This window comes from Macaca nemestrina, chromosome 12 (assembly GCF_043159975.1).
Source record: "Macaca nemestrina isolate mMacNem1 chromosome 12, mMacNem.hap1, whole genome shotgun sequence".
Classification (NCBI taxonomy): Eukaryota; Metazoa; Chordata; class Mammalia; order Primates; family Cercopithecidae; genus Macaca; species Macaca nemestrina.
Window position 1 is genome coordinate 882,613 of NC_092136.1, and position 23,825 is coordinate 906,437.

Here is a 23,825-nt window from a genome sequence, read left to right on the forward strand (position 1 = left end):
TGAGCTGAGGCTGGAGGGAGGGGAAGTTAATTGGGGGGCTGAGGGCGGGAGGAGCAGGGCGAGCAGAGCAGGTGGTGCCTGGCAGTGGCCTGGGCTGTGAGAGCAGGGCTGAAGGGGCAGTAGTGTTTGGAAGGTTGGGAGCTCCCTGGTGGCATCTTCCTGGGAGCTGTGGGAGGCTGGGCACATCTTTAACCTGGGTGGTCAGTGATGGATTGGGTCTGGAGAAAACCACTGTTTCCCCCTGGGTGGGGAGGGTGTGACCTGTGAGGATGGCTGGGAAGAAGTGACAGTGACACGGGACTGGGGTTTGCCCTGGGTCGGTGGGGGTGGGGGGTCGGGGCGGCGTGAGGCTGTGACACAGGTGGATTAAAGAGTGGGAGGGAACAGGCAGCTGGGTTTCTGGAAATCACTGTAGCTAAAATCAGCCTGTCAGTGAAGGTTCCCTCCTATCTTAAGTCGAGGATAGTGTGATGCCCGGAACACTCAGACGCGTGGCCCACGGTGGAGTGAGTGGGACTGGGGGGTCCGGTTCCTGTTGGCGTCTGGCTCATGGCATCCTAGTCAGATGTGCCCCACCGGAACGCTGCGGCATGAGAGCATCGTAGCGGAGGCATCCCGGTTCCACTGGAACAGACGTTTGCCGAGTCCTGAGAGCCGCAGCTCCCACAGCAGTGCCCTGGGTGCATGGGTGGTGCTGGGGCTGCTTCTGCGTCTGTGTGTCACTGCTTGTTGGGTGACTCGGGGCCACAGGCAGAGTTGGATTGTCACGAGGTTTCTCTTCTCCTGTCTTTTGGAATGCAGGGCTACCTTTTCATCTCTGTGTTGGTGAACTCGAACAGTGAGCTGATCCGCCTGATCAACAACGCCATCAAGAATGACCTGGCCAGCCGCAACCCCACCTTCATGGGCCTGGCCCTGCACTGCATCGCCAGCGTGGGCAGCCGGGAGATGGCCGAGGCCTTTGCCGGGGAGATCCCTAAGGTCCTTGTAGCCGGGTATGTGCCGGGCTCCTGCCGAAGATGTGCTGCTTTCATGCCCAATGCATCAAATGTGGAGCTGCTTAGCCTAGGAAATGTTTTACTCTCCCCGTCTTATGGGGATGAGATGTAGCCTGAGGTCGGATCCAGAATTACAAGTTTAGGCTGGGCGTGGTGGCTCATGCCTCTAATCCCAGCACTGTGGGAGGCCAAGGTGGAAGAATCACTTGAGCCCAGGAGTTCAAGACCAGCCTGGACAACATAGGGAGATCCCATCCCTACAAACAGTTTAAAAAAATTAGCCAGGTGTGGTGGTGTGCTCCTGTCATCCCAGCTACTTGGTAGGCTGAGGCAGGAGGATTGCTTGAGCCCAGGAGGTCAAGGCTACAGTGAGCTGTGTTCATGCCACTGCTCTCCAGCCTGGGCAACAGAGCGAGATCCTGTCTTCAAAACAAAAAGAGAATTACAAGTTTAGATTTCAAGTAAAGTGCAGTCAGATTTTCCCTCTCTAGTACCACTGAGATTCAAAACAAATCAAAGAAGAATGCCCAAACCCTGCTGGCCAAACCAAGGAGAGGCTTCAGCCCCACAGGTCACCGGGTAGAACGACGCATCTCGGGGCAATTCCTCCTCGCGCCCTTTCCAAAGGGCTTCATGTGGAGAAGCTGAGCACCACACCAAAGTGCCCTTGGCCATCTTTTCCGTCCCTTGTTAATTTGGACAGAAGCCTTGTGGGGCTGAGTCACCAGGTCTGGAAGAGCTTAAAGCAGCCCTGGGGTATCTGTGCCACAGGCAGGGCCCCCACTGGCGTGTTCCAGGATACCCTGTGGAGTTGGGAAACTGACGCCCTGCCCACATGGTGCCACCCAGCTGAGCTGGGCCTCAGACCACAGGAGATTGGGTGGACATCCACGCAGACTACACAGTGAGAACCGGAGAGAAGGTGGTGGGAAGGCATGAGAGAAACAGGCCTAGACCCGGCATCTTAGCTGGGCCTCATTGGCTTTGTGAGGGCACTGGGCCATGTCTTGGGGCATTTTTGGTTGTTAGAGTGGGTAGAGACCAGGGTGCTGCACCCCACACCACACAGGACGCCCCCTAACAGAGAATGAAGCAGCCTTCTGTCAGCTGCAAGGCAAGGAGGATGTCCCACAATAGAGAATGAGGCAGCCTCTTGTCAGCCGTGAGGCAAGGAGGAGCCCGCCTGGCAGGGAGACCGCAGCACAGTCCCGAGAAGACAGCTATTCAGAAGCACAGAGCTCAGAGATGGGTAACCCCGCAGTAGGATGGACAAGAGCAGAACCGGAGAACCGGGGGAGCAGGTGCAGGGTCTGAAGGCACCGTTGCTTCTCAGGCCATTCAGTCACAGGTGGCAGAGCACGTGGTGGGTGCCCTGAAAACAGGGTGTCCAAGATGGAAGGAAGGCGGCTTGAATAACCAGAGGACGCTGGTGCAGGAGACGGAGGGTGGACTGGGGATCGGAGTCAGCCAGAAGGTCCAGTGGATTCTGCCTCAGGGCCACGGCCCCCTGGCCTTCCCTCTCGTCCTGCCCCCAGGGTTGTTGCTTGCCTGTTTTTTCCTTCCTGGGCTCTGAGGTTTTTGTCCACTGCGGTGGCCGCTGTATACCCAGCATCTTGAACAGTACCAGGTCCCTAGTAGGTGCTTGGTGGGTGTCTGTGCGTGAGTGGAATGCAAGACAGGGCCACCCCTGAAGCACGTGCAGATTGATGAAGTGGGGCATTTCCTGAACTGAGCACCTGCTGCAGGAGCCAGGGACAGAGGAGAGAGGAGCCAGGGCGAGGAGGGGTCTCCAGGGGCCAGTGCATTGCGTCTGCAGCCGGAAGGGAGCAGGTGGCCCATGTTGTGGTGCCTGAGTGGGCCCATGGGGATGAAGGTCACAGGCAGGGTTCTCCTACCTCAGAGAGCTCAGGTAACATGGTACCCATGGTACCTTCCTTGAAGAAAAGGGCCAGTTGTTGAAGTCCATCTAAGTAGTGGATGACTCAAAGTAACCTGCTCAGGCTGGGCGCGGTGGCTCACGCCTGTCATCCCAGCACTTTGGAAGGCCGAGGTGGGTGGTCCTGAGGTCAGGAGTTTTGAGACCAGCCTGGCCAACATGGTGAAACCCCGTCTCTACTAAAACTACAAAAATTAGCCGGGCGTGGTGGTGCTCTCTTGTAGTCCCAGCTACTCAGAAGGCTGAGGCAGGAGAATTGCTTGAACCTAGGAGGCGGAGGCTGCAATGAGCTGAGATCGCGCCACTGCACGCCAGCCTGGGCAACAGAATAAGACTCTGTCTCAAAAGAAAAAAAAAAAAAAGAAAAAAAAACCTGGGCGTGGTGGCTCACGCCTGTAATCCTAGCACTTTGCGAGGCCGAGACAGGCAGATCACCTGAGGTCAGGAGTTCGAGACCATCTTGGCCAACATGGTGAAACCCTATCTCTACTAAAAATATAAAAATTAGCTGGGCGTGGTGGCACCCTCCTGTAATCCCAGCTATTTGGGAGGCTGAGTGCAGGAGAATCGCTTGAACCTGGGAGGCGAAGGTTGCAGTGAGCCGAGAGTGCTCTGCTGTATTCCAGCCTGGTGAAAGAGTGAGATTCTGTCTCAAAAACAAAAACAAAAACAAAAACAAAAAAAACCATGCTCAGGAAGGAGGTGCTGTGGTTGGAGGACTCCTGGTGTGTGTGTCACCTAGAAATGGAAGGACAGAGTGGGTGCTGAGGAGGTCAGGTCATTCCTAGGGCCAGAGGTAGGGATGGGGGGCAGCGGCCAAGGCAGAAGAATGGGGGTGGTGTCTCTGCTGGGATGGATGGAGTTGATGGAAAGAGAACCACCATGGAGGTGCAGAGTAGCCGTGGGGTCCTTGGTTTCCCTCGTGTGAGCCAACGCTGGAGAGTAGCCGTGGGGTCCTCGGTCTCCCTCGTGTGAGCCGACGCCGGAGAGTAGTGGTGGGGCTCCCGTCCCCCTTGTGTGAGCCGATGCCAGCCCTTGTGGATCCTCCTGCTCTGAGGAGCGTGGCGTGCTGGGCGCCCTCCTGTGTCGGCATTTGTAGCCACAAGCAGGGAACCTGGTTGGTTCCTCTCTGTTGAAGGACTGCTAGGGGCCGAGTCATGGGGTCCTGAAGCTGCCTGGCAAGGACAGCCCTGCTGGCGCCTGGTACACACCCCTGACGTGGCCTCGACCACACATCCACGTGGACGCACAGCAGGGTGTGTGTGCGGTTCCTGCTCTGGGCTGATCTTGTGAGGATGGGGTGAGCCGGAAGAGGGACACAATGCCTACTTCTCCTTTCAGGGGCTGTTTGCACCCAGAAGGGGAGTTTTTTACTCAAGGTAATTTTTCTTTGGAATAGTATGGGGAAGATTTAGGAATAAAAAAGCCAGAAGGTAAATGGTACAGTTTGTCTCTACACACTTTTCTTTCATGTGGAGCAGTGGATCCATCTGATTCTGTTAAGTGCTTGGAGAAGAGACTGGCCCTTTTTCAGCTGTGTCTCCACAGCATCCACCCCAGGCTCCCTGTTGCCTTCCCAGCTGCTTAGCAGAGTCTGGTGGCGGGAGGGCGAAGGGGGATAAGCAGAGCATGGAACACGGCTGTGGCCTGAACAAGTGTGTTGGCAGCAGAGCAGGAGAGCCCACGGCCGGCTCCCTTCCCACCGTGTCTGCAGGGACCCGAAGCCCTTTGCTCCGGGGCTGAGGGCATGGGCGGCCCAGCCCACTGTTCAGGGTGGGGCGTGGTGGGGTGAGGGTGGGTGTGGGGCAGGGGAAGATCACCAAGCAGATGTGGAGCTCCATGGCGGTGCAGGGCCCTCCACACATTTCTGTTGTGATTGTGGATTAAGTTGTAACAATAACAAGAGAGCTATTGTTCAAACAACGAATGAGCAACATGAGCTGCATGTGGTCGGCTGGTGGTTTTGGTGGTGAGAAGGTAGGCAGGGAGACCTTTGGAGCAGGGCCCATGTGTGCTGAGAACGCTGCTGCTGCCCCCTAGGTGGCCCTTGGCAGGCGGTCCTGAGTGCTGTCCTGGCCCCTGTGCCAGCCCCACCCCCGCATCTCCTGCTGGCTCTGGGGGGTGCTCCGTGCAGCTCTGTGCTGTGCTCAGCCCGTTGGGAGTGACTCTGACGTCTGTCTTCCAGAGACACCATGGACAGCGTGAAGCAGAGCGCGGCCCTGTGCTTGCTGCGCCTGTACAGGACGTCCCCTGATCTTGTCCCCATGGGCGACTGGACGTCCCGAGTGGTGCACCTGCTCAATGACCAGCACTTGGTAAGCGCCCTTGGCTTCGGTTCTCCCCACTCCCCAGGTGACCTTTGGGATGGCCGTTGTGAAGACACCATGGTGCGGCTTCTCGGGATGCCCAGGAGAGGCTCTCGCAGGGGCTGCTGTGGCTGTGAGTGCCGAGGCCATGGCGGCCCTTCCTGGGGCTGGATGAGTAAGACTCCACTTCTGCTCATCCTGTGACCAGGCACTGGCTGAAGCCCTTGTAGCACGGAGGCTCTGCAGACACCCACAACTGAGACACGTGTTTCCTGGAAACACCTGTCTAGTACGGGAAGCTCCTGCCTGGCGTCCCGGCTGCCTGTGCCCTCATCTAGGCTCCCATGTGCAGTCTCACTAATCCACATGCCTACTCCATGGGCCAGGCGCAGCAGTCATCCCCATGGTATAGGCATAGACCGGGGTGGAGGTTTGCAGCGATTTGGTGATGTGTATTCAGGTGCCGTGAGAGGCAGGTGTGGGGGAGGGGCTGCGCCAGTGTGTGAGCCCCCAGGGGCTGGGGGGTCACAGAGCCGTCCACCGCATCCAGCAGGGGTGGATGTGGGCAGAGTGGGCTTGTCCTGCCTGAACTCCGCTGTATGAGTAAGAGGGTCAGAGTTGGCAGGAGTGGAAACATTTCCTGCTGTGTGGGGAGGCGTGTGGGCCGGTCACGCGTTCACAAGGACCCAGGACGGAGGGCCAAGAACACTTTCCCGTGTTGCCGTGAGCCCCATCCTGGCGGGGGAGCCTTTCAGACGGCGCTGCTGGAGGCTGTCGTCCACCATCCTGTGGACCCTGGGAGGTCGTGGGATTTTCCAGCTTTGCAGTCAAGGAGGCTGAAGCTCAGAAAGAGGAAGTGTCCTCTCACAGCCCCAGGCCTGTACCCGGAGTGGGCGTGCTGCGGCCTTGGGCGTCCGAGAGTGTGCGGGTGAAGCAGCTGTGTGGGAGCCGTGAGTCGGCAGGGCCTGGTCAGGGAGGCAGGCCCTGGGCTCCTGCCCCACATGGCAGCCGGGCACTGGGCTGCTGAGCGGCCGGGGCTGCCTGCTTTCCCCCGGGCCTTCTGCAGACAGGATCTGGGCACGCTCCGTGGGACTGGCCGGGGCTGCTGTCATTGCTCCTGCCTTGGAGGGAAGTTTCTGCAGCCATGCGGCCGTGGGGTCACCCTGAGTGCTTTTCAGGGTGGCAGGGCCTTGCCTCAGGTGGCCACGAGGGCACCTCTCCTTGGATGCTGTATGATTCTGTGACCCCAGCTACTTGGTTTGCTTTTTGTATTTTTATGCATGTGGCTGTATTTCACCAGGCGCTTGAGTCAGCATATTCTTGGTTAAAGGCAACAGAAACTCTTCCTGAAGGGGTGCCACAGCCAACCCCAAGGTGGGCTCCCTGCTGACCAGCACTTTCCCATCTTACCTCTCCCAGCTTGTGCGCCCACACCCCCGGCAGGCTGTCTTTTGTGTGGCCATGGCTTTTGTCGAGCGCCTTCCACCTCTGACAGTGAAGGCCTGAGGCTTGGCTTCTCTGGTCTCAAGTCACGAGCCCCCAAGAAAGGTGTCATTTGCTCACTAGAGTGAGTGAGCTCCCCCACGTGTCCTTCAGGGAGGTCTTGAGTGGGGCAGGAGGCGTGCGCAGGACCAGGTGGGTGAGGGTCAGAAGGTCGGCGGTCAGGCGTGCACCCAGACCTTGGGCATGGTGGGGAGGGTGGTGATGTGGCCTGAGTGCTGCATGGGCACCATGCTGAGCCTTGGGTCTTGTAGCCTGAGGGTGACCTGATGGAGCAGACAGGTTGGAGTGGACGAGGACAGCAGACACCATGGAGAGAAGGGTTGGGGGGCCAGGCCAAGGGCTGGAGGCCACTGAGGAGACACTGAGGTCGCCGCGGCGCCAGCTGCTGCCACAGGGGTGGGGCCGCGTGTCGCGTGCCCGAGTGTGCTCGAGAGGCCTCTTGCTGTCTTAGTGCAGGGGGAGGACATCCTAAGTGAGAGGCTGAGCTCAGTGCCCATGAGTGCCTGTCAGCCTGTCACAGGGGCGTTCGAGATGCATGTTCGCTGGGGGAACACACCCTGAACATTCAGGAGTCCTGTGGGGAATGACTCTGCCCTCATGGAAGTTACATATACAGACCTGCAGTTCCTTACAAGTTCTTTATTGGATTTGGTAAAATCTGTTAGCACTTTGCTCACCGAGAAATACAGGAAGAAGACCAATCAGAGCCATTTCTTTCTTATAGCTTTCACGTTTTCCTTGCCAAGGTCACAGGCATAGCAGGTCTCTGGGGAGAGTGCCGTGTTGTAGTAGCTGTACCCCAGCCAGGCTCAGGAGCCGTGGTGCAGGGCGAGCGGTGGGGGGACTGCATCAGTCATTCGAGTAGACATTTTCTTTGAGACAGAGTCTCGCTCTGTCGCCCAGGCTGGAGTACAGTGGCGCGACCTCAGCTAACTGCAAGCTCTGCCTCCCGGGTTCACGCCATTCTCCTGCCTCACCCCCCTGAGTAGCTGGGACTACAGGCGCCTGCCACCTTGCCTGGCTAATTTTTTGTATTTTTATAGAGACAGTGTTTCACCATGTTAGCCAGGATGGTCTCCATCTCCTGACCTCGTGATCCACCCGCCTCGGCCTCCCAAAGTGCTGGGATTACAGGTGTGAGCCACACTGCACCCGGACTTGACATTTTCTGTTTTTGAGACGGAGTCTTGCTCTGTCGCCCAGACTGGAGTGCAGTGGCCGGATCTCAGCTCACTGCAAGCTCTGCCTCCCGGCTTCACGCCATTCTCCTGCCTCAGCCTCCGGAGTAGCTGGGACTACAGGCGCCCGCCACCTCGCCCGGCTAGTTTTTTGTATTTTTTAGTAGAGACGGGGTTTCACCGTGTTAGCCAGGATGGTCTCGATCTCCTGACCTCATGATCCGCCCGTCTTGGCCTCCCATAGTGCTGGGATTACAGGCTTGAGCCACCGTGCCCGGCGACATTTTCTTTGAGACAGAGTCTCGCTCATCACCCAGGCTAGAGTGCAGTGGCGCGATCTCAGCTCACTGCAAGCTCCGCCTCCCGGGTTCAGGTGATTCTCCTGCCTCAGCTTGCTGAGTAGCTGGGATTACAGGCGAGCGCCACCAAGCCCGGCTAATTTTTGTGTTTTTAGTAGAGACGGGGTTTCACCATGTTGGTCAGGCTGGTCTCGAACTCCTGACCTCAGGGCATCCGCCTGCCTTGGCCTCACAGAGTGGTGGGATTAGTGTGAGCCACTGCGCCTGGCACAAGTAGACATTTCCTGAGCTCACTGTTTACATTTTCAGAGTGAATTGGTATCATTTATTTTATATTTTTAAAAAAAATTTATGGGAGAATGTCTTTACGTAATTGCAGTCTTTTTTCAAGAGATCTGAGTGACTGAATCCCTGGTGGCTGTCCTGGAGCAGTAACAGGCTGCCCGGTGCTTTGTCCTGGAGCGGTAACGGGCTGCCCGGTGCTGTGTCCTGGAGCGGTAACGGGCTGCCCGGTGCTGTGTCCTGGAGCGGTAACGGGCTGCCCGGTGCTGTGTCCTGGAGCGGTAACGGGCTGCCCGGTGCTGTGTCCTGGAGCGGTAACGGGCTGCCCGGTGCTGTGTCCTGGAGCGGTAACGGGCTGCCCGGTGCTGTGTCCTGGAGCGGTAACGGGCTGCCCGGTGCTGTGTCCTGGAGCGGTAACGGGCTGCCCGGTGCTTGGGGAGGACCACTTGTGCCCTGGGACCCGAATCTGTTCTCACTGAGGCCAGAAGGAGTGGGGAGGGAAGACGTGCTGGGCCTGGTGGCCTCATCCAGTCTGTGGTGGTTCAGTGACTGCCAGGGCCACTTTCCAAAAAGGAGAATGTAAAAGGACTTCTCCAGTTGCTCTTTTCTACAGTCTCATTTCTGGGTTGTAAAGATTCAAATCAGTCTAAGGGTCGTGTCTCCCTCTGCAATGAACATGAGTGATTAAACCAGAGGCAGCAAGTGCAGATGACGATGGAGGCCAGGCCAGGAGAGGACAGCAGGCCAGGTGGCGTGTGCAGCCCACATGCTTGACCTGCATGGTGGATATGGCCCTCTGGCCCTTTGACGCTGGCAGGGATCTGGGCTAAGCATGACGGAACTTCCCAGTCTTTAAGGAGAAGCTGGAAGGAGAAAACCTACGTGTGCCATCTTGGAGAACATTGTAGGTTTCTCGGGGTAGGCCTGAGGCCAGAGTAGCTGTGGGCTGCCAGTGTGCTGCTGGTTGGTTTAAGGTTTTGTTTGGAAGATGAGTTAACACACGTGGCTAGCTTCAGTTGTTTTGACTGTTGTGTATGTGTTTTCTTTCAGGGTGTGGTAACTGCAGCCACGAGTCTGATCACCACTTTAGCACAGAAGAACCCCGAGGAGTTTAAAACCTCCGTGTCTCTGGCGGTCTCCAGGCTGAGCAGGGTAAGTCTGTTTGTGGGGGAGCAGAAGTCAGGGTGGGTTTTGTCTTGGTTATTTAATTATTAGCTTACTTGTAGAATGCAAGGTATTTGGTCAGTTTATAAATTCAGAGGTGAAAACCAACTTGGCTTCTCTGTCAACCTTCTTGTTAATTGAGAACTGTCCCGTCTGTAGAGAAACACAGCTCCCTGTTCCCATCGTGTGAGCAAGCACCCAATACCACGTGGGTGGAGGAGGGACACCCAGGGGTCCCGTGGCCCCCACTGGGGAAGCGTGGCTGGCGCTTCGTGGACCTACCACCTGGTGTGCACGCTAAAGCCTGCTGTTCAGCTTCCTGTTTTGAGTTTTATGCAGCTGGACCTGCAGCACACGTTCTTTTGTTTTGTGTGCAGCTGTTATACATTCACATTTGATGCTTCATGGAATCGGCTGTGTGAATTGACCCCTGCAGTTTACCCGCTGTCCTGTTGAACACTTAGCTCCTTGTCCTCTGAGGCTGCTGTGCATCCTCCAGCATGAGCAGTCTGGGACGTCCCTCGGTTTCCATGTACGTGAGGTGCTGCGCGTGTCTGCTGAGATGTGGCATGGCTCAGCAGGGGGCTGCAGCTCCTGAACCTGAGGAGGAGGGTGTTGCCAGACCAGCTTCCCCTGTGGTGCACCCGGGTCTCGCAGCAGCAGCAGGAGGCAGAGGCTGGCATGTGTGGTGTTAGTCCCTTGGGTTTTAGTCATCTGGGTGTATAGTAGGATCTCTGTGATTTTTTTTTTTTTTTTTTGAGATGGAGTCTCACTTTGATGCCCAGGCTGGAGTGCAGTAGTGTAATCTCGGCTCACTGCCACCTCCGTCCCCTTGATTCAAGGGATTCTCCTGCCTCAGCCTCTGGAGTAGCTGGGACCACAGTCACCCGCCACCACGCCTGGCTCATTTTTGTATTTTTAGTAGAGATGAGGTTTCACCATATTGGCCAGGCTGGTCTCGAACTCCTGACTTCAAGCAATCTACCTGCCTTGGCCTCCTAAACTGCTGGGATTACAGACATGAGCCACTGCACCTGGCCTCTTTGTGATTTAAATCTACATTTTCCTGATTATCAATGAGGTTGAGCAACTTGGCCTGTTGATTGGCTATTTGGCTGTCTTGTTTTGTGAAGTGCGTAAGTCTTTTACCCATTTTTACCCTGGATTGTCCGTTTTTTGTGTTGAATATTTCGCCGTTAAGCATGATGTCTGCTTTAGAATTCTGTTGTTGTTGATACTCTTCATCACATTAAAGAAGTTCCTTTATCTAGTTTGCCAAACAATTTTTATCATTAACTGGTAAAACCACTTGAACTTGGAGTTTTCTTTGTGGGAAACTTTCTTTTTTTTTTGAGATGGGGTCTCGCTTTTGGTGCCCAGGCTGGAGTGCAATGGTACGATCTCGGCTCACTGCAACCTCCACCTCCCAAGTTCAAGCAATTCTCCTGCCTCAGTCTCCCAGGTAGCTGGGATTACAGGTATGCACCACCATGCCTGGCTAATTTTTTAGCAGAGACGGGGTTTTTCTATGTTGGTCAGGCTGGTTTCGAACTCCTGACCTCAGGCGATCTGCGCACCTTGGCCTCCCAAAGTGCTGGGATTACAGGTGTGAGCCACTGCACCTGGCCGGGAAACTTCCTTTTTTTGAGACGGAGTCTAACTTTGTCCCCAAGGCTGGAGTGCAGTGGCGCAATATCCGCTCACTGCAAGCTCCACCTCCTGGGTTCACGCCATTCTCCTGCCTAAGCCTGTAGCTGGGACTACAGGCACCCGCCACCACGCCTGGCTAATTGTTTTGTATTTTTAGTAGAGACAGGGTTTCACTGTGTTCGCCAGGATGGTCTCGATCTCCTGACCTAGTGATCTGCCCGCCTTGGCCTCCCAGAGTGCTGGGATTACAGGCGTGAGCCACCGCCCTGGCCCTGGCTGGGAAACTTTCTAATTATGAATTTAATTTATTTCATAAGTTGTGGAACTGTGCATGTTTTCTTTTTCTTTTCTTTTTCTTTTTTGTTTTTGTTTTTTGAGTCAGAGTCTCACTCTGTTGCCCAGGCTGGAGTGCAGTGGCATGATCTCGGATTGCCGCAACCTCCACCCGGGTTCAAGCGGTTCTCCTACCTCAGCCTCCTGAGTAGCTGGGATTATAGGCCCTCGCCTCCATGTCCAGTTGATTTTTGTATATTTTTGGTGGAGATAGGGTTTCACCACAGTGTCCAGGCTGGTCGCGAACTCCTGACCTCAAGTGATCCTGCCTGCCTTGGCCTCCCAAAGTGCTGGGGTTACAGGCAGGAGCCGCCACGTCCGGCCTCCTTTCCTCTACTTTCTTTGGGTTAATTTGCTAGTCTCTTTTTATTATTTATTTATTTATTTTTGAGACAGGGTCTTGCTTTGTCGCTCAGGCTGGAGTGCAGTGGCACGATCTCGGCTCACTGCAAGCTCCGCCTCCTAGGTTCGCACCATTCTGCCTCAGCCTCCCGAGTAGCTGGGACTACAGTTACCCGCCACCACGCCTGGCTAGTTTTTTGTATTTTTTAGTGGAGACAGAGTTTCACCGTGTTAGCCAGGATGGTCTCGATCTCCTGACCTCGTGATCTGCCCACCTCGGCCTCCCAAAGTGCTGGGATTATAGGTGTGAGCCACCGCGCCCAGCCTAGTCTCTTCTTAAACCCTTGAGATGAATTTTTGTTGCTTTTCTCTTTATATTTGTTTCAAATATGTACAGTTAAGGCTATATATTTCTCTCTCAGCCTGCCCTTAGCTACGTACATGTTTGAGAGACAGCTCATGTTGGCCGTGTCTCTGTCTCGGAAGTGCTGTGATTCTTGCCTTTCCTGCTTTGTGTTTGTGCCTTTCAGCCCTGTCTTTGACAGACAGCCTAGAACTTGCCTCCCTGTAGCAGGAGTCTGTGACCCAAGTCTGGGCTGGCATCTTGCAGCTTAGGGCAGGAGTCAGGGTGAACTTTTCTAAATGGGTTCACTTATGGCCTAAAAGTGTCGCACATGTGAGCTTTGTAGGAAGGGAGGAACTACATTGACCTCCCAGAAACAGGAGACACTGGGCTGTATGTCAGTGGAAATGTGAGGTGGTCGTGATTGTCACTTGTTCGGGAGGTTGACAGAGGATCTGCCAAGCCAAAGGCCGCATTGGACAAAGAGATGGGATGTGAGTGAGGCGGGCAGCCTCCCTGCCTCAGCGAGCTCACCATCTGGGTTGACCTGTGGTCGGGGGGAACTGTGGGGTTGTGGGGTAGGGTCAGAATGCCGGCTTCTGGGGGTGGGGGTGTGTTTCTTCCTTCTGAGGAGCCTAATGCTCTCTCTTTCGTTTCATTCATGTTCTGGTCCACAAAGGAAAGACTGTGGTTTCAAATCCAGGTGCTATGGTGTCTTGTACCGAGTGAGGGTTGCCACTCAGCTGCGGCAGCGTGTTGCCAAGTGACAGCACAGCCCTCTCACAGCGAACCTGGGGGTACCAAACAGTGTCAGACGCTCCTGGCACATGAAACAAAACCATTTTTCCAGCTCAGGCATGACCCGAGGAGTGCGTATGGCTTTTCTTTGGGTCCCTGCAGCGGGGGCTCATGCCCAGCAGCGTGTCTGATTGCCTTTGCTGTCTTACAGATCGTGACGTCCGCATCAACAGATCTTCAGGATTACACTTACTATTTTGTCCCGGCTCCCTGGCTGTCTGTCAAACTGCTGAGGCTGCTGCAGTGCTACCCACCCCCAGGTAACGCGCAGGCCGCGGCTCCTGAAGCTGCACTAGCGCCGGTCTGATTCCCTGTCTCAGATTTAAGTGGTTTGTTTATTATTTTAAGAAGTGTGTTACTAGCCCTGCCTCTTGATTCATCGACCTTTCTGCCAGTGCTGCCATATGCGCTGGCTTTTGTGGAGCAATTATTGCAGAGCCTACAGTTTTGTTAGGGTTTGGGTCTATTGTGCTTTTATAGTATCAGATCTGTGCAGGTTTTCTTTGAGACGGAGTCTCCCTTTGTTGCCCAGGTTGGAGTGCAATGACGCGATCTCAGCTCACCACAACCTCTGCCTCCTGGGTTCAAGCGATTCTCCCGCCTCATCCTCCTGAGTAGCTGGGATTACAGGCACCTGCCATCATACCCAGCTCACTTTTGCATTTTCGTAAAGACGGGATTTCACCATGTTGGCCAGTCTGGTCTTGAACTCCTGACCTCAGGTGACTGGCCTGCCTCGGCCTCCTAAAGTGCTGGGATTACAGAAGTGAGCCATTGTGCCCGGCCTTTCTCAGTTTTGTAAATGCTCCCAGCTGGGTACACAGATGTGAATGAACTATATTAAAAATGCTCTCATGATGTATGGGTACAGCCGGGAGGGGCAGGGTGGGCTATGGGCCACTGGAGCCTGGTGAGCACCATTCTGTCTTGCCCAGAAGACCCTGCAGTGCGAGGCCGCCTGACTGAGTGCCTGGAGACCATCCTGAACAAAGCCCAAGAACCACCCAAGTCAAAGAAAGTCCAGCACTCCAATGCGAAGAATGCCGTGCTCTTCGAGGCGATCAGCTTAATCATTCACCATGACAGGTGTGTCGGCTGCCTGTGGAGACGACTTCATCTTGCGCACGCACACATGTTCCTTCTCGTTGGCATGAGACTGGGCTGATCATGTCTAGTTAGTTTGTCCACTCCACGGGCCTTCCCTTCGTCCTGCCTGTCTGCTCCCTGCTGGACCCTTTTCTTTCTGTGCAGCTCGGCTCATCCTCCTCTGAGCTCACCATGAATTGCTTTGCTGACTATGGTCTCATCCCCCAAAAGGGCCTTTTCCTCCTTCTCCTGAGCATCCCCACTCCTGACTGGCTTCTCGTGTCATGGAACGGAGAGGAGATGGGGATGGGGTGGGGGGCATGTGCACATGTCCTGTGACTTTGCTGGGCATAGAGCCATACTTGGTGGGTCCAGGGTCCCAGGGCAGTGCTGGAAACGGCTGTGCCCATCCACACAGCACAAGGCACAGGGTGAGTGGCTGGCCGCTCCACACAGCCCGGAGGGTCTGCCTCCTCTGCCCCCACCACACGGCCCGGAGGGTCTGCCTCCTCTGCCCCCACCACACGGCCCGGAGGGTCTGCCTCCTCTGCCCCCACCACACGGCCCGGAGGGTCTGCCTCCTCTGCCCCCACCACACGGCCCGGAGGGTCTGCCTCCTCTGCCCCCACCACACGGCCCGGAGGGTCTGCCTCCTCTGCCCCCACCACACGGCCCGGAGCGTCTGCCTCCTCTGCCCCCACCACACGGCCCGGAGCGTCTGCCTCCTCTGCCCCCACCACACGGCCCGGAGGGTCTGCCTCTTCTGCTCCCACGCCTTTTCTGCTCAGCAGTTGTGGTGCACTGCATGTGGGCTGGCGTGGGTCTTGCGTGTGGTGCCGTGCTTTAGGGTCCTGTGAGAATGAGATTGCAGCTCCCACCAGGCTCCCGATAATGAGGAAACATGCCAGGCTGTGGGCAGACGTTCTCTACAGCTAGTGAACACCACCCATTTGCTACTACAGCATTTTTACAAATGATGAAAACTCAGTCTGAGAGAGCTGGGAGCTGTTAAAAGTGAAATTTCCCATTTTAGAGAAAGCTCTGTTGTTATGTGAGGAGAAGCCACGTTCTGAAGAGACAGTAGAGTGAGTGGGGCAGCAGCCACGCTCCCAGCCTTCTCAGCCTTCTCCCTGCCCCGGGCTGGTGCCTCTGGCTGAGACCCCATTGCCGGTCACAGCTTGACCGGCCTCCTGCGAGCCTCATGCAGATTGAGGCTCAGGAGGTGCTGGGAAGCTCCAGTGGATGCTTGGGCTGCTGACTGTCACTGGGGGGATGCACAGGATGGACGCAAAACGGAAGTCAGGGGTAGGGGTCAGGTGCATCCGGGGAGGCTCCCGAGTTCGCACTTGAGCAGTGCGGTGGCGGTGAGTGTGGTGTGACTTTGCTATCTGCCATCTGGACCCGTTGGGGAACGCAGGCACTGTCCAGTTTGTGTCACACTTGCTGAGGAAACCGCCCCCCCATTTCCCCTCCCTCCATGCAGTGAGCCGAACCTGCTCGTCCGCGCCTGCAACCAGCTGGGCCAGTTCCTGCAGCACCGCGAGACCAACCTGCGCTACCTGGCCCTGGAGAGCATGTGCACGCTGGCCAGCTCCGAGTTCTCCCACGAGGCTGTCAAGACACACATCGAGACTGTCATCAACGCCCTGAAGGCGAGTGCCCTGTCCTCGGGGTCTGCTCACTCCCTGAGCAGGTGCTGTGGGCCTTCCTGTGAAGGCTGGGGGGACGCAGTGCTTCCTGACTCCCGGCAGAGATGGAGGTGGTGGCTGGTGCTGCTGGCCTCTGCCTGTCAGCTACTCTTGGGAGGTCACACTACAGTTGAGGGCCATGCTGCCTGGCGATGGCCAGGACGGCCCTGCTCTGGTTAGGCTGAGCACACGAGTCCCTGGCAGCCCTTTCCCTGCTGGGGGCAGGTCCCCGTTTGCCATCCTGCATGTGCATAATGCCAACAAGTAGAAATAGTTCTTCTTGGTAGAAAGATGAAATTTTTCCCTCATCTCTGAGAAAATCCTCCTTTTGCAAAGGAAACTCACTTTATTTGGGGGTTAAAATTTCAGAGTTGGAAGACCCAGTTGAGGTTGGCCATTGCCAGCCTTCGTGAGACTCCAGAGCGACCCCGAGGGTTCGTTCCATGTAGGACGTGTCTGCCACGTCCTTAGTCACCGGTGTGCATGTGTTAGGAGGTGGGAGGTGGGGAGCTGCGCGTCTCCCGTCTGGCTCAGCCTCAGGCTGTGGCAGGGCCGCTCCCAGCCCTCCGCACGTCTGCGTGCAGCTCACGGGTGTTCTGGGTGGCGTGCGAGGGGCTCGTGGTGGGCATTTGGTATTCTGGACTCTTCTTGGTCCTGGTTCGGTGTGTGTTTTAGTCAATCCCTATTGTCAGAAAGGCTGGACGCTCATTTTAATACGGCCAGTGCTAGGGCTGGCAGTGCCCACTCTCCTGCCGTTTGCTGGGAGCAGAGCTATGCAGACCTCGGGCTTTCTCATGCTGCAGAGCCTCTTGGGGGCTCATCAGCGGGGCCTCATCAGCACGGGCTCCAGGGTGGGGCGTGAGAACCTGCCTTGGGGCAGCTCCGCGGCAGTGTCGGAGGCAGCGGGGTCTTCAGCTGCATGGAAGAGAGGCCTTAATAACCTGCACCAGGCAGTGCGCTTGGTCCTAGCGAAGCTGGCCTGTGCGGAGGGAGGCGCGGGCGAGAAGGCGGAACTCGATTCCGGGCCGTCTACACCAGGCAGTGCGCTCGGTCCCAGCGAAGCTGGCCTGTGCAGAGGGAGGCGCGGGCCAGCGGAGGGAACCCAGGCAGTGCGCTGGAACCTAGCGAAGCTGGCCTGTGCGGAGGGAGGCGCGGACTAGCGGAGGGAACCCAGGCAGTGCGCTGGAACCTAGCGAAACCGGCCTGTGCGGTGGGAGGGCTGGGTGAGTAGGCGGAACTCTTTTTCCGGGCCATCCAGACACATGCGGCCCGAGTGCAGGTCGGATCCTTGGACCTGGATGTGTGTGTGAGGGAAGCTCAGGGTGGGCATTGAGATGCGGTGCCGGGCCTATCCCCAAGCCTGGGCCTTGCTCCTGCGGCCTCTTACTCTGTGCCTTGTTCCCCAGACCGAGCGGGACGTGAGCGTGCGGCAGCGGGCCGTGGACCTCCTCTATGCCATGTGCGACCGCAGCAATGCCCCACAGATCGTGGCCGAGATGCTGAGCTATCTGGAGACGGCCGACTACTCCATCCGAGAAGAGATTGTGAGTTCTGGTGGCCTCTGAGTCCTCTCCTGCCACAAGCACGAATCTCAGGGGTGGAATTTCCTTCCTGCTCTGTGATTCTGTCCCTCAGGGCTTGATTGAGAACCCATGAGATGCTGGATACAAGGCTCCTCTGCCTCTGCATTTCAATCCACATTTTCAAGCTGGGTGTGGTGGCGCCTGTGGTCCCAGCTACTCCTGAGGCGGAGGCGGGAGGATCACCTGAGGCCAGGAGGTTGAGGCTGCCGTGAGTCGAGATCATGTCACTGCACTCCAGCCTGGGCAACACAGCGAGGCCCTGTCTTTAAAAAAACAACAACAACTCATTTTTGGTAGAGTCATTTGGTCTTGAAAATAACTATTGACCGGGTGCGGTGGCTCACGCCTGTAATCACAGCACTTTGGGAGCCTGAGGCGGGTGGATCACCTGGTTGGGAGTTCAAGACCAGCCTGACAAACATGCAGAAACCCTGACCCCATCGCTACTGAAAATACAAAATTAGCTGGGCATGGTGGCGCATGCCTGTAATGCCAGCTACTCCGGAGGCTGAGGCAGGGGAATTGCTTGAACCTGGGAGGCAGAGGCGGAGGTTGTGGTGAGCCGAGATCCTGCCACGGCACTCCAGCCTGAGCAACAAGAGTGAAACTCCATCTCAAAAAAAAAGAAAATAACTAAAACACCTGCCCCGCGTGGCTTCTGTGGCCTGCCTGTCCTTTCGGTGGTGGCACTGCAGCCCCAGGTCTGAGTGAGGCTGTAGCCATCTACGCTGGGGCTGCACAAATTCAGACTCCTGTGGGCAAAATTCTTTTATTTGTTTAATTATGTTGCATTTTGAGCCCTTGAATTAATCCTTTGTGGCTTGGCTTTTTTTTGTCTCTCTCTCTTGATCTCTGGGAAGGACCGGATCTAGGCCATAGCTTAATTTCCCATGTTGTTTTTATCCACAAAGTAGGCGTGCATACTTGCCAAATTGCTGAAGCTCATCGAACCTGTATGTGTGAAAGACTGAGCATCAGCAGGGCGCAGTGGCTCATGCCTGTAATCCCAGCACTTTGGGAAGCTGAGGCGGGTGGATCACGGGGTCAGGAGATCGAGACCATCCTGGCTAACACGGTGAAACCCCATCTCTACGAAAAATACAAAAAATTAGCCGGGCGTGGTGGTGGGCACCTGTAGTCCCAGCTTCTGGGGAGGCTGAGGCAGGAGAATGGTGTGTGAACTCGGGAGGGGCGGATCTTGCAGTGAGCCGAGATCGCGCCATTGCACAGAACGAGACTCCATCTCAAAAAAAAAAAGAAAGGATGAAAGACTGAGCATGACCCAAAACTTGAGGGAAGGAACCCTTGTGGAGGCCACATGGTCAGCAGAGGAGAGGGCCTGAGGCCTCCACCATGCTCACAGGCCTCTCAGGCTCACTGTCTGTGGATGGTGGGGTTTAAGGGGCAGGCCCGGGTGTCCTCATGTGGGGTTGGCCACTGTCACCAGCCAGGACCACAGCCTCTTGTTGAGGCTGAGACAGTGCCTCCATTGTATAGAAAACACTTTGTTATTTGTCTTTTTGGGCAAAGTACAGCTCGAGGCCTCCTTGGGCGCTTTGCCGAGAGCCATGGTCGGAGCTGGCGGCAGGTGACAGGTCGCTTTGGGCGGGTGGGCGTGGCTATGCCCAGGTGAGAGATGCAGGTTTTCAGGGGTCTTTAGTGAACGGAGGGGCCCAGTTACTGGGACTTCAATGCTGAGGGGTGAAATTATCACAGACTGAGCTTCAGTGAGGCACTGCAGACCTGCAGAGGGCGGGGGCCAGGAGGTGACTCTCACGCTGGACTGTCCACCCTTCAGGACAGGGCAGTGGGCCTGGGAAGTTGAGGGGCCCAGGAACAGGGGTGGGCCGACTCCTGGCAGGAGGCCCCAAGGGCAGGCACCGCGGGGAGCGTTTGGTGTAGGGCAGGGCTGTCTGTAGAGTGGCCAGGCAGGTGCTTGTTGACTGCAGCCAGTGGACCCTCTCTGGCCTGGCTGGGGCAGTGTGGCCTGGTCTCAACACTTGTGGTGGGGTGGGGCTGGCTCTGGGGACGGCCGTCACAGGAGCCTCATTCCTGGTCGTCATTCTGGGTGGTTTGAACAGAGACAGAAGCAGTGTGCTTCTGAATACAGCAGATTTTGAGGTCCTGGGCATTCTTCAGCCCGGTGTCTGCTCTCGCCCCTCTGTGTGATGAGCGGCTCTACGTGATGAGTGGCAATCCTCAGCTGGCTCCTGCTGCGAGGAGTAAGACAGGTGCTGTGTCTCAGGCCGTATAGTGCTCCCCCAACTCCGTCCTTTCAGCCGGGCATGGTGTTCCCCCCACCCCATCCTTTAAGCCGGGCATGGTGCTTCCCCCACCCCATCCTTTCAGCCGGGCATGGTGCTCCCCCCACCCCATCCTTTCAGCCGGGCATGGTGCTCCCCCCACCCCGTCCTTTCAGCCGGGCTTGGTGCTCCCCTCCCCCGTCCTTTCAGCCGAGCATGGCAGAGCATGTTCTCTGGCTGTGCTAGGTGCTAAGTGTCCAAACTGGACGTGGCCCACTCCCTGCCTACTCAGCACCTTCCCGTCCACAGAGGGGGACGGATTGAGAGCAGGACTGTGGGTGCTGCACTGTGGGTGGGATGGCCAGAGGAAGTGCCTATGTTCTGGGGGCCTCAGGAGGCATTACACTCCTGGGGGGCCATGTGGACTGCAGAAGGCGGTAGTGACCTGGTCTGGACAGGATGATGGTGCAGAGGCCCCTGGGAGGGCAGAGCAGCCGTTTGTGGAGGGGTGGGAGGTGACTTAGCATAAGGTGGGGAGAAGGGCATGTGAGGCAGAGGTGGGGACCCTACCAGTGAGGCCTGAGGGCCCCTGGTGCACAGCCCCGGGCTGAGGATAGGGCTCAGAGGCAGTAGTACGTTTTGGAATGATGCCTTGGAAGTGTCACGGAGTCAGGTTGGGATTTGGGAATCCAGGCTCCAGGCAGCGACTCTCGGAGGGGGGGGCCCAGTCACCAGTGCCTGAGAGGCCAGCAGCAGGGTGTGGAGAGGGGGCAGCGGTGTGTGGAGGGGTGGCAGGGTATTGGGGGTGCCCTCGTGGTCTTGATGCCTGCTGGCGTTGGTGTTGGCAGCTGGTGCTGTTGGAGGGGGGCTTGGTTCCAGGTGAGGTGACTTTGGGGAGATGAGTTTGGTGTTGGACAGCCTGGCAGAGCTCCATGTGAGTGGCTGCCACGTGGGTGTGGGCTGGGCAGGTGCCTCCAGGGGCCACCCGTAAGAGTTAGCCAGAGAGGGGAAGAAGGGGAACCCCCAGGTGAGGCTCGCAGGAAAGATTGGCCAGAGCTGGAGGAAACCACCAGAGAAGTGGCCGCCAGGAGCCCAGGGTGGCATGATCAGAGGAGTGCTGCCACCAGGTGTCGGGGCTTTGGGAGACAAGGGCCCAGGTGGCAGGTGGCCTGGCTGTGGCCGTGGCCTTCTGTGCGCTGGTCTCCGCCTCTTCCTGGCTTTCCTTGTTTAAGTCAGGGAATCTTAAACTTTCGGGCTCGTGGCCCTTTTTGAGAATCTAGTTCAAGCTTTCTGCATGTCCCAAACTTTTGTAGACACATTTAGGTGCTTCTGAAACCCTCACTTTGACTTTGGATGACAGTTTGGTTTTGGGATTGCCACGGCCTGCAGGTGCCGGCCCTCAGCAGCCCGTCCCCTGCAGGTGCTGAAGGTCGCCATCCTGGCAGAGAAGTACGCGGTGGACTACACCTGGTACGTGGATACCATCTTGAACTTGATCCGAATTGCTGGTGATTACGTGAGTGAAGAGGTGTGGTACCGAGTCATTCAGATCGTCATCAACCGGGACGACGTGCAGGGCTACGCAGCCAAGACTGTGTTCGAGGTATGGCCCGCAGGACGGCAGGAAGGATGGGGTGGAGGGCAGTCGCGGAAGGTGAGCAGTGAGTGGTTCCAGCCTGGCTGGGTGGAGGTGCCGAGGGCTGTCGCTGACCCCTCCTGCCCCTCAGCTCTTCCCTGAGGCTCTAGTTCCTCCGCTGTTGGCGCCCCACGAGAGTCCCAGTTTCTTCTCACCCTAACTCTCAAACTTTTGGTTCTCTGGGGGCCATCTGAGAAAGCCGGCCCCTGTGTGTGTGAGAGCATGCTGGGGCCTGCCGTGGCGGGGCCTGCCCTGTCCATCGGAGAGGATTAGGCCACCGGGAAGGGGTGTGCCATGAGGACGCTGGCAGAACCTCCCCGGCCGGAGCCTGTTCTGGACCCTGCAGCTCCCTCCAGGGCAGGTCAGCGTGTGGCAGCCTCGGGTTCCTTGCTGCTGACACAGGTGCTGAGGGTGCTGAGGAAGGCAGGGATGGGCACTTGGACTGGGGTCTCCAGGAAGTTGAGGGGCTGGTGCTGGTGTAGGGTGCACCGTGCCAGGACGTGCCTGCCTCGCCTTAGCTCTGGACACTTGGCTGCCACCCCGGCTCATTGTGTTTGTGCTTCACAGGCTCTTCAGGCTCCCGCGTGCCACGAGAACCTGGTCAAAGTGGGCGGCTACATCCTGGGGGAGTTTGGAAACCTGATAGCCGGAGACCCGAGATCCAGGTGAGAGGCCCTTTGCGAGTCGGGGCCAAGAGGCGAGGTGCCAGCTGGCTTTGTTGGGAGGCCTCGCAGAGCCTTGTCTGCTCCCAATCGGCGTCTTTTTGTTTTCCTTCAGTTGATAAAAAAAGCAGGGATTCTAGGAGAAAATAGAGACATGGGGTTTATGGCTGACTTTGTGAAAGGGGTGCCTTGCAGTGGGATCTGGAGCTGGAAGAGGGTCCTGACCAGCGGCCTCTGGTGCAGGCAAGGGGGTCTTGCTGCTGTCCGTCCCCTGCGGGGACATGCTGGAGCCTGCGAGGGGACGATGGCGTTCCCATGTTGTGCTCTCCCCACCCCCCTAGCCCGCTGATCCAGTTCAACCTGCTGCACTCCAAGTTCCACCTATGCAGCGTCCCCACCCGCGCGCTGCTCCTGTCCACCTACATCAAGTTCGTGAACCTCTTTCCTGAGGTGAAGCCGACCATCCAGGACGTGCTGCGCAGCGACAGCCAGCTGAGGAATGCAGACGTGGAGCTGCAGCAACGCGCCGTGGAGTACCTGCGGCTCAGCACTGTGGCCAGCACCGACATCCTGGTAGGAGGCCCCCATCCTTCGGGCTGGCTTGACTGAGGGTGGGAGGTCAGGGACTCTGACCAAGCCCACCCTGTGTTCTTTCCAAGGCGACCGTGCTGGAGGAGATGCCCCCATTCCCGGAGCGGGAGTCCTCCATCTTGGCAAAGCTCAAGAAGAAGAAGGGCCCCAGCACAGTGACAGACCTGGAGGACACCAAGCGGGAGAGGAGTGTGGATGTAAACGGGGGCCCCGAGCCTGCCCCGGCCAGCACCAGTGCCATGGTGGGTTCCTCACCTGCTGTGTACCCAGACCTGTGAGGGCCTCACCCCCAAGACTTGGGACCAGCAGAGCATTTGCCTGTCAGGGAGGAGCATGTACTGAGAACCCAGGTGCCGACTGTGGCTCTGGACACCCTGCTGGCCTGTCCCGGGGGCCACTGTCCCTGCTGAACTCCCTGCTGGCCTGTCCCGGGGGCCACTGTCCCTGCTGAACTCCCTGCTGGCCTGTCCCGGGGGCCACTGTCCCTGCTGGACTCCCCACTGGCCTTTCCCAGGGGCCACTGTCCTTACTGGACACCCCGCTGGCCTGTCCCGGGGGCCACTGTCCTTGCTGGGCGAGGTGCTTCCTTCAGACCATTGTCTTGTCCAGCTCAGCTCCCACATCTGCTGTGGTGACTTGTTTTAGGGGAAGTGGCCGTCCCCTCTCCTGTAGGACTGCCTCACCCAGGCAACTGTGCACACATGCTTTGTTGATTTAGAGAGGACTTCTCATGCCCTGCTCTTCGAGGTTTTCTCTAGTGAGTTGGGTTAGATCTGGTTTTCCTTGTATGTGTGATGTGATGAGAATAGTCCCATGGCTGAGAGTGTCTTGTGGTATTTGTCGGGAGAGAAGTGTCGTTGGGATAGTTGCGCTTTTGCTTGGCTCTGCTTGCCGGCTGTCCCCCCTCTGCACTGTCAGGGAGGGCTCCTGTCGGGGTCACACGGGCTTTCTGTTTGTCCAGTTAGAGGAGCTCTGGAGAGAGAATCTTCTGTCCAGGACGCAGGTCCAGTGGTGGCAACCAGTGTTGCTACCTGGTATCAGCAGGGCTTTGTGGGGTGAGCACCTGTGGCGGTGCCTGCCCTGGCAGTTTGCTGGTTGGGAGGGTGCTCGTGTCGGAGTCCTGGCACTCCTTGGCAGGGACCTGCTTATGTGCCCTGCTGACCATGTGTCCTGCTTCTCTGGCTGACAGTGCAGGGCCTGCCAT

At 57.2% G+C, this 23,825-nt stretch overlaps 1 protein-coding gene across 2 annotated transcripts in view; it reads left to right on the forward strand.

Moving 5' to 3' along the window:
- The first annotated feature begins 778 nt into the window (after window positions 1–778).
- LOC105494175 (adaptor related protein complex 2 subunit alpha 2) overlaps window positions 779–23,825 on the forward strand; it is a 39,655-nt gene continuing 16,608 nt past the window's right edge. Inside the window, exons 1-11 of one of the 2 annotated variants that reach the window (XM_071074031.1) lie at window positions 779–995; window positions 5,120–5,249; window positions 9,553–9,654; window positions 13,284–13,392; window positions 14,068–14,218; window positions 15,702–15,870; window positions 17,313–17,450; window positions 21,153–21,335; window positions 21,936–22,033; window positions 22,372–22,603; window positions 22,690–22,863. In XM_071074031.1, the coding sequence (XP_070930132.1) occupies window positions 796–995; window positions 5,120–5,249; window positions 9,553–9,654; window positions 13,284–13,392; window positions 14,068–14,218; window positions 15,702–15,870; window positions 17,313–17,450; window positions 21,153–21,335; window positions 21,936–22,033; window positions 22,372–22,603; window positions 22,690–22,863 (1,686 nt within the window). In that variant the 5' untranslated portion in view covers window positions 779–795. The remainder of the gene's footprint in view (window positions 996–5,119; window positions 5,250–9,552; window positions 9,655–13,283; window positions 13,393–14,067; window positions 14,219–15,701; window positions 15,871–17,312; window positions 17,451–21,152; window positions 21,336–21,935; window positions 22,034–22,371; window positions 22,604–22,689; window positions 22,864–23,825) is intronic. The other variant, XM_071074032.1, reaches the window with a different exon arrangement.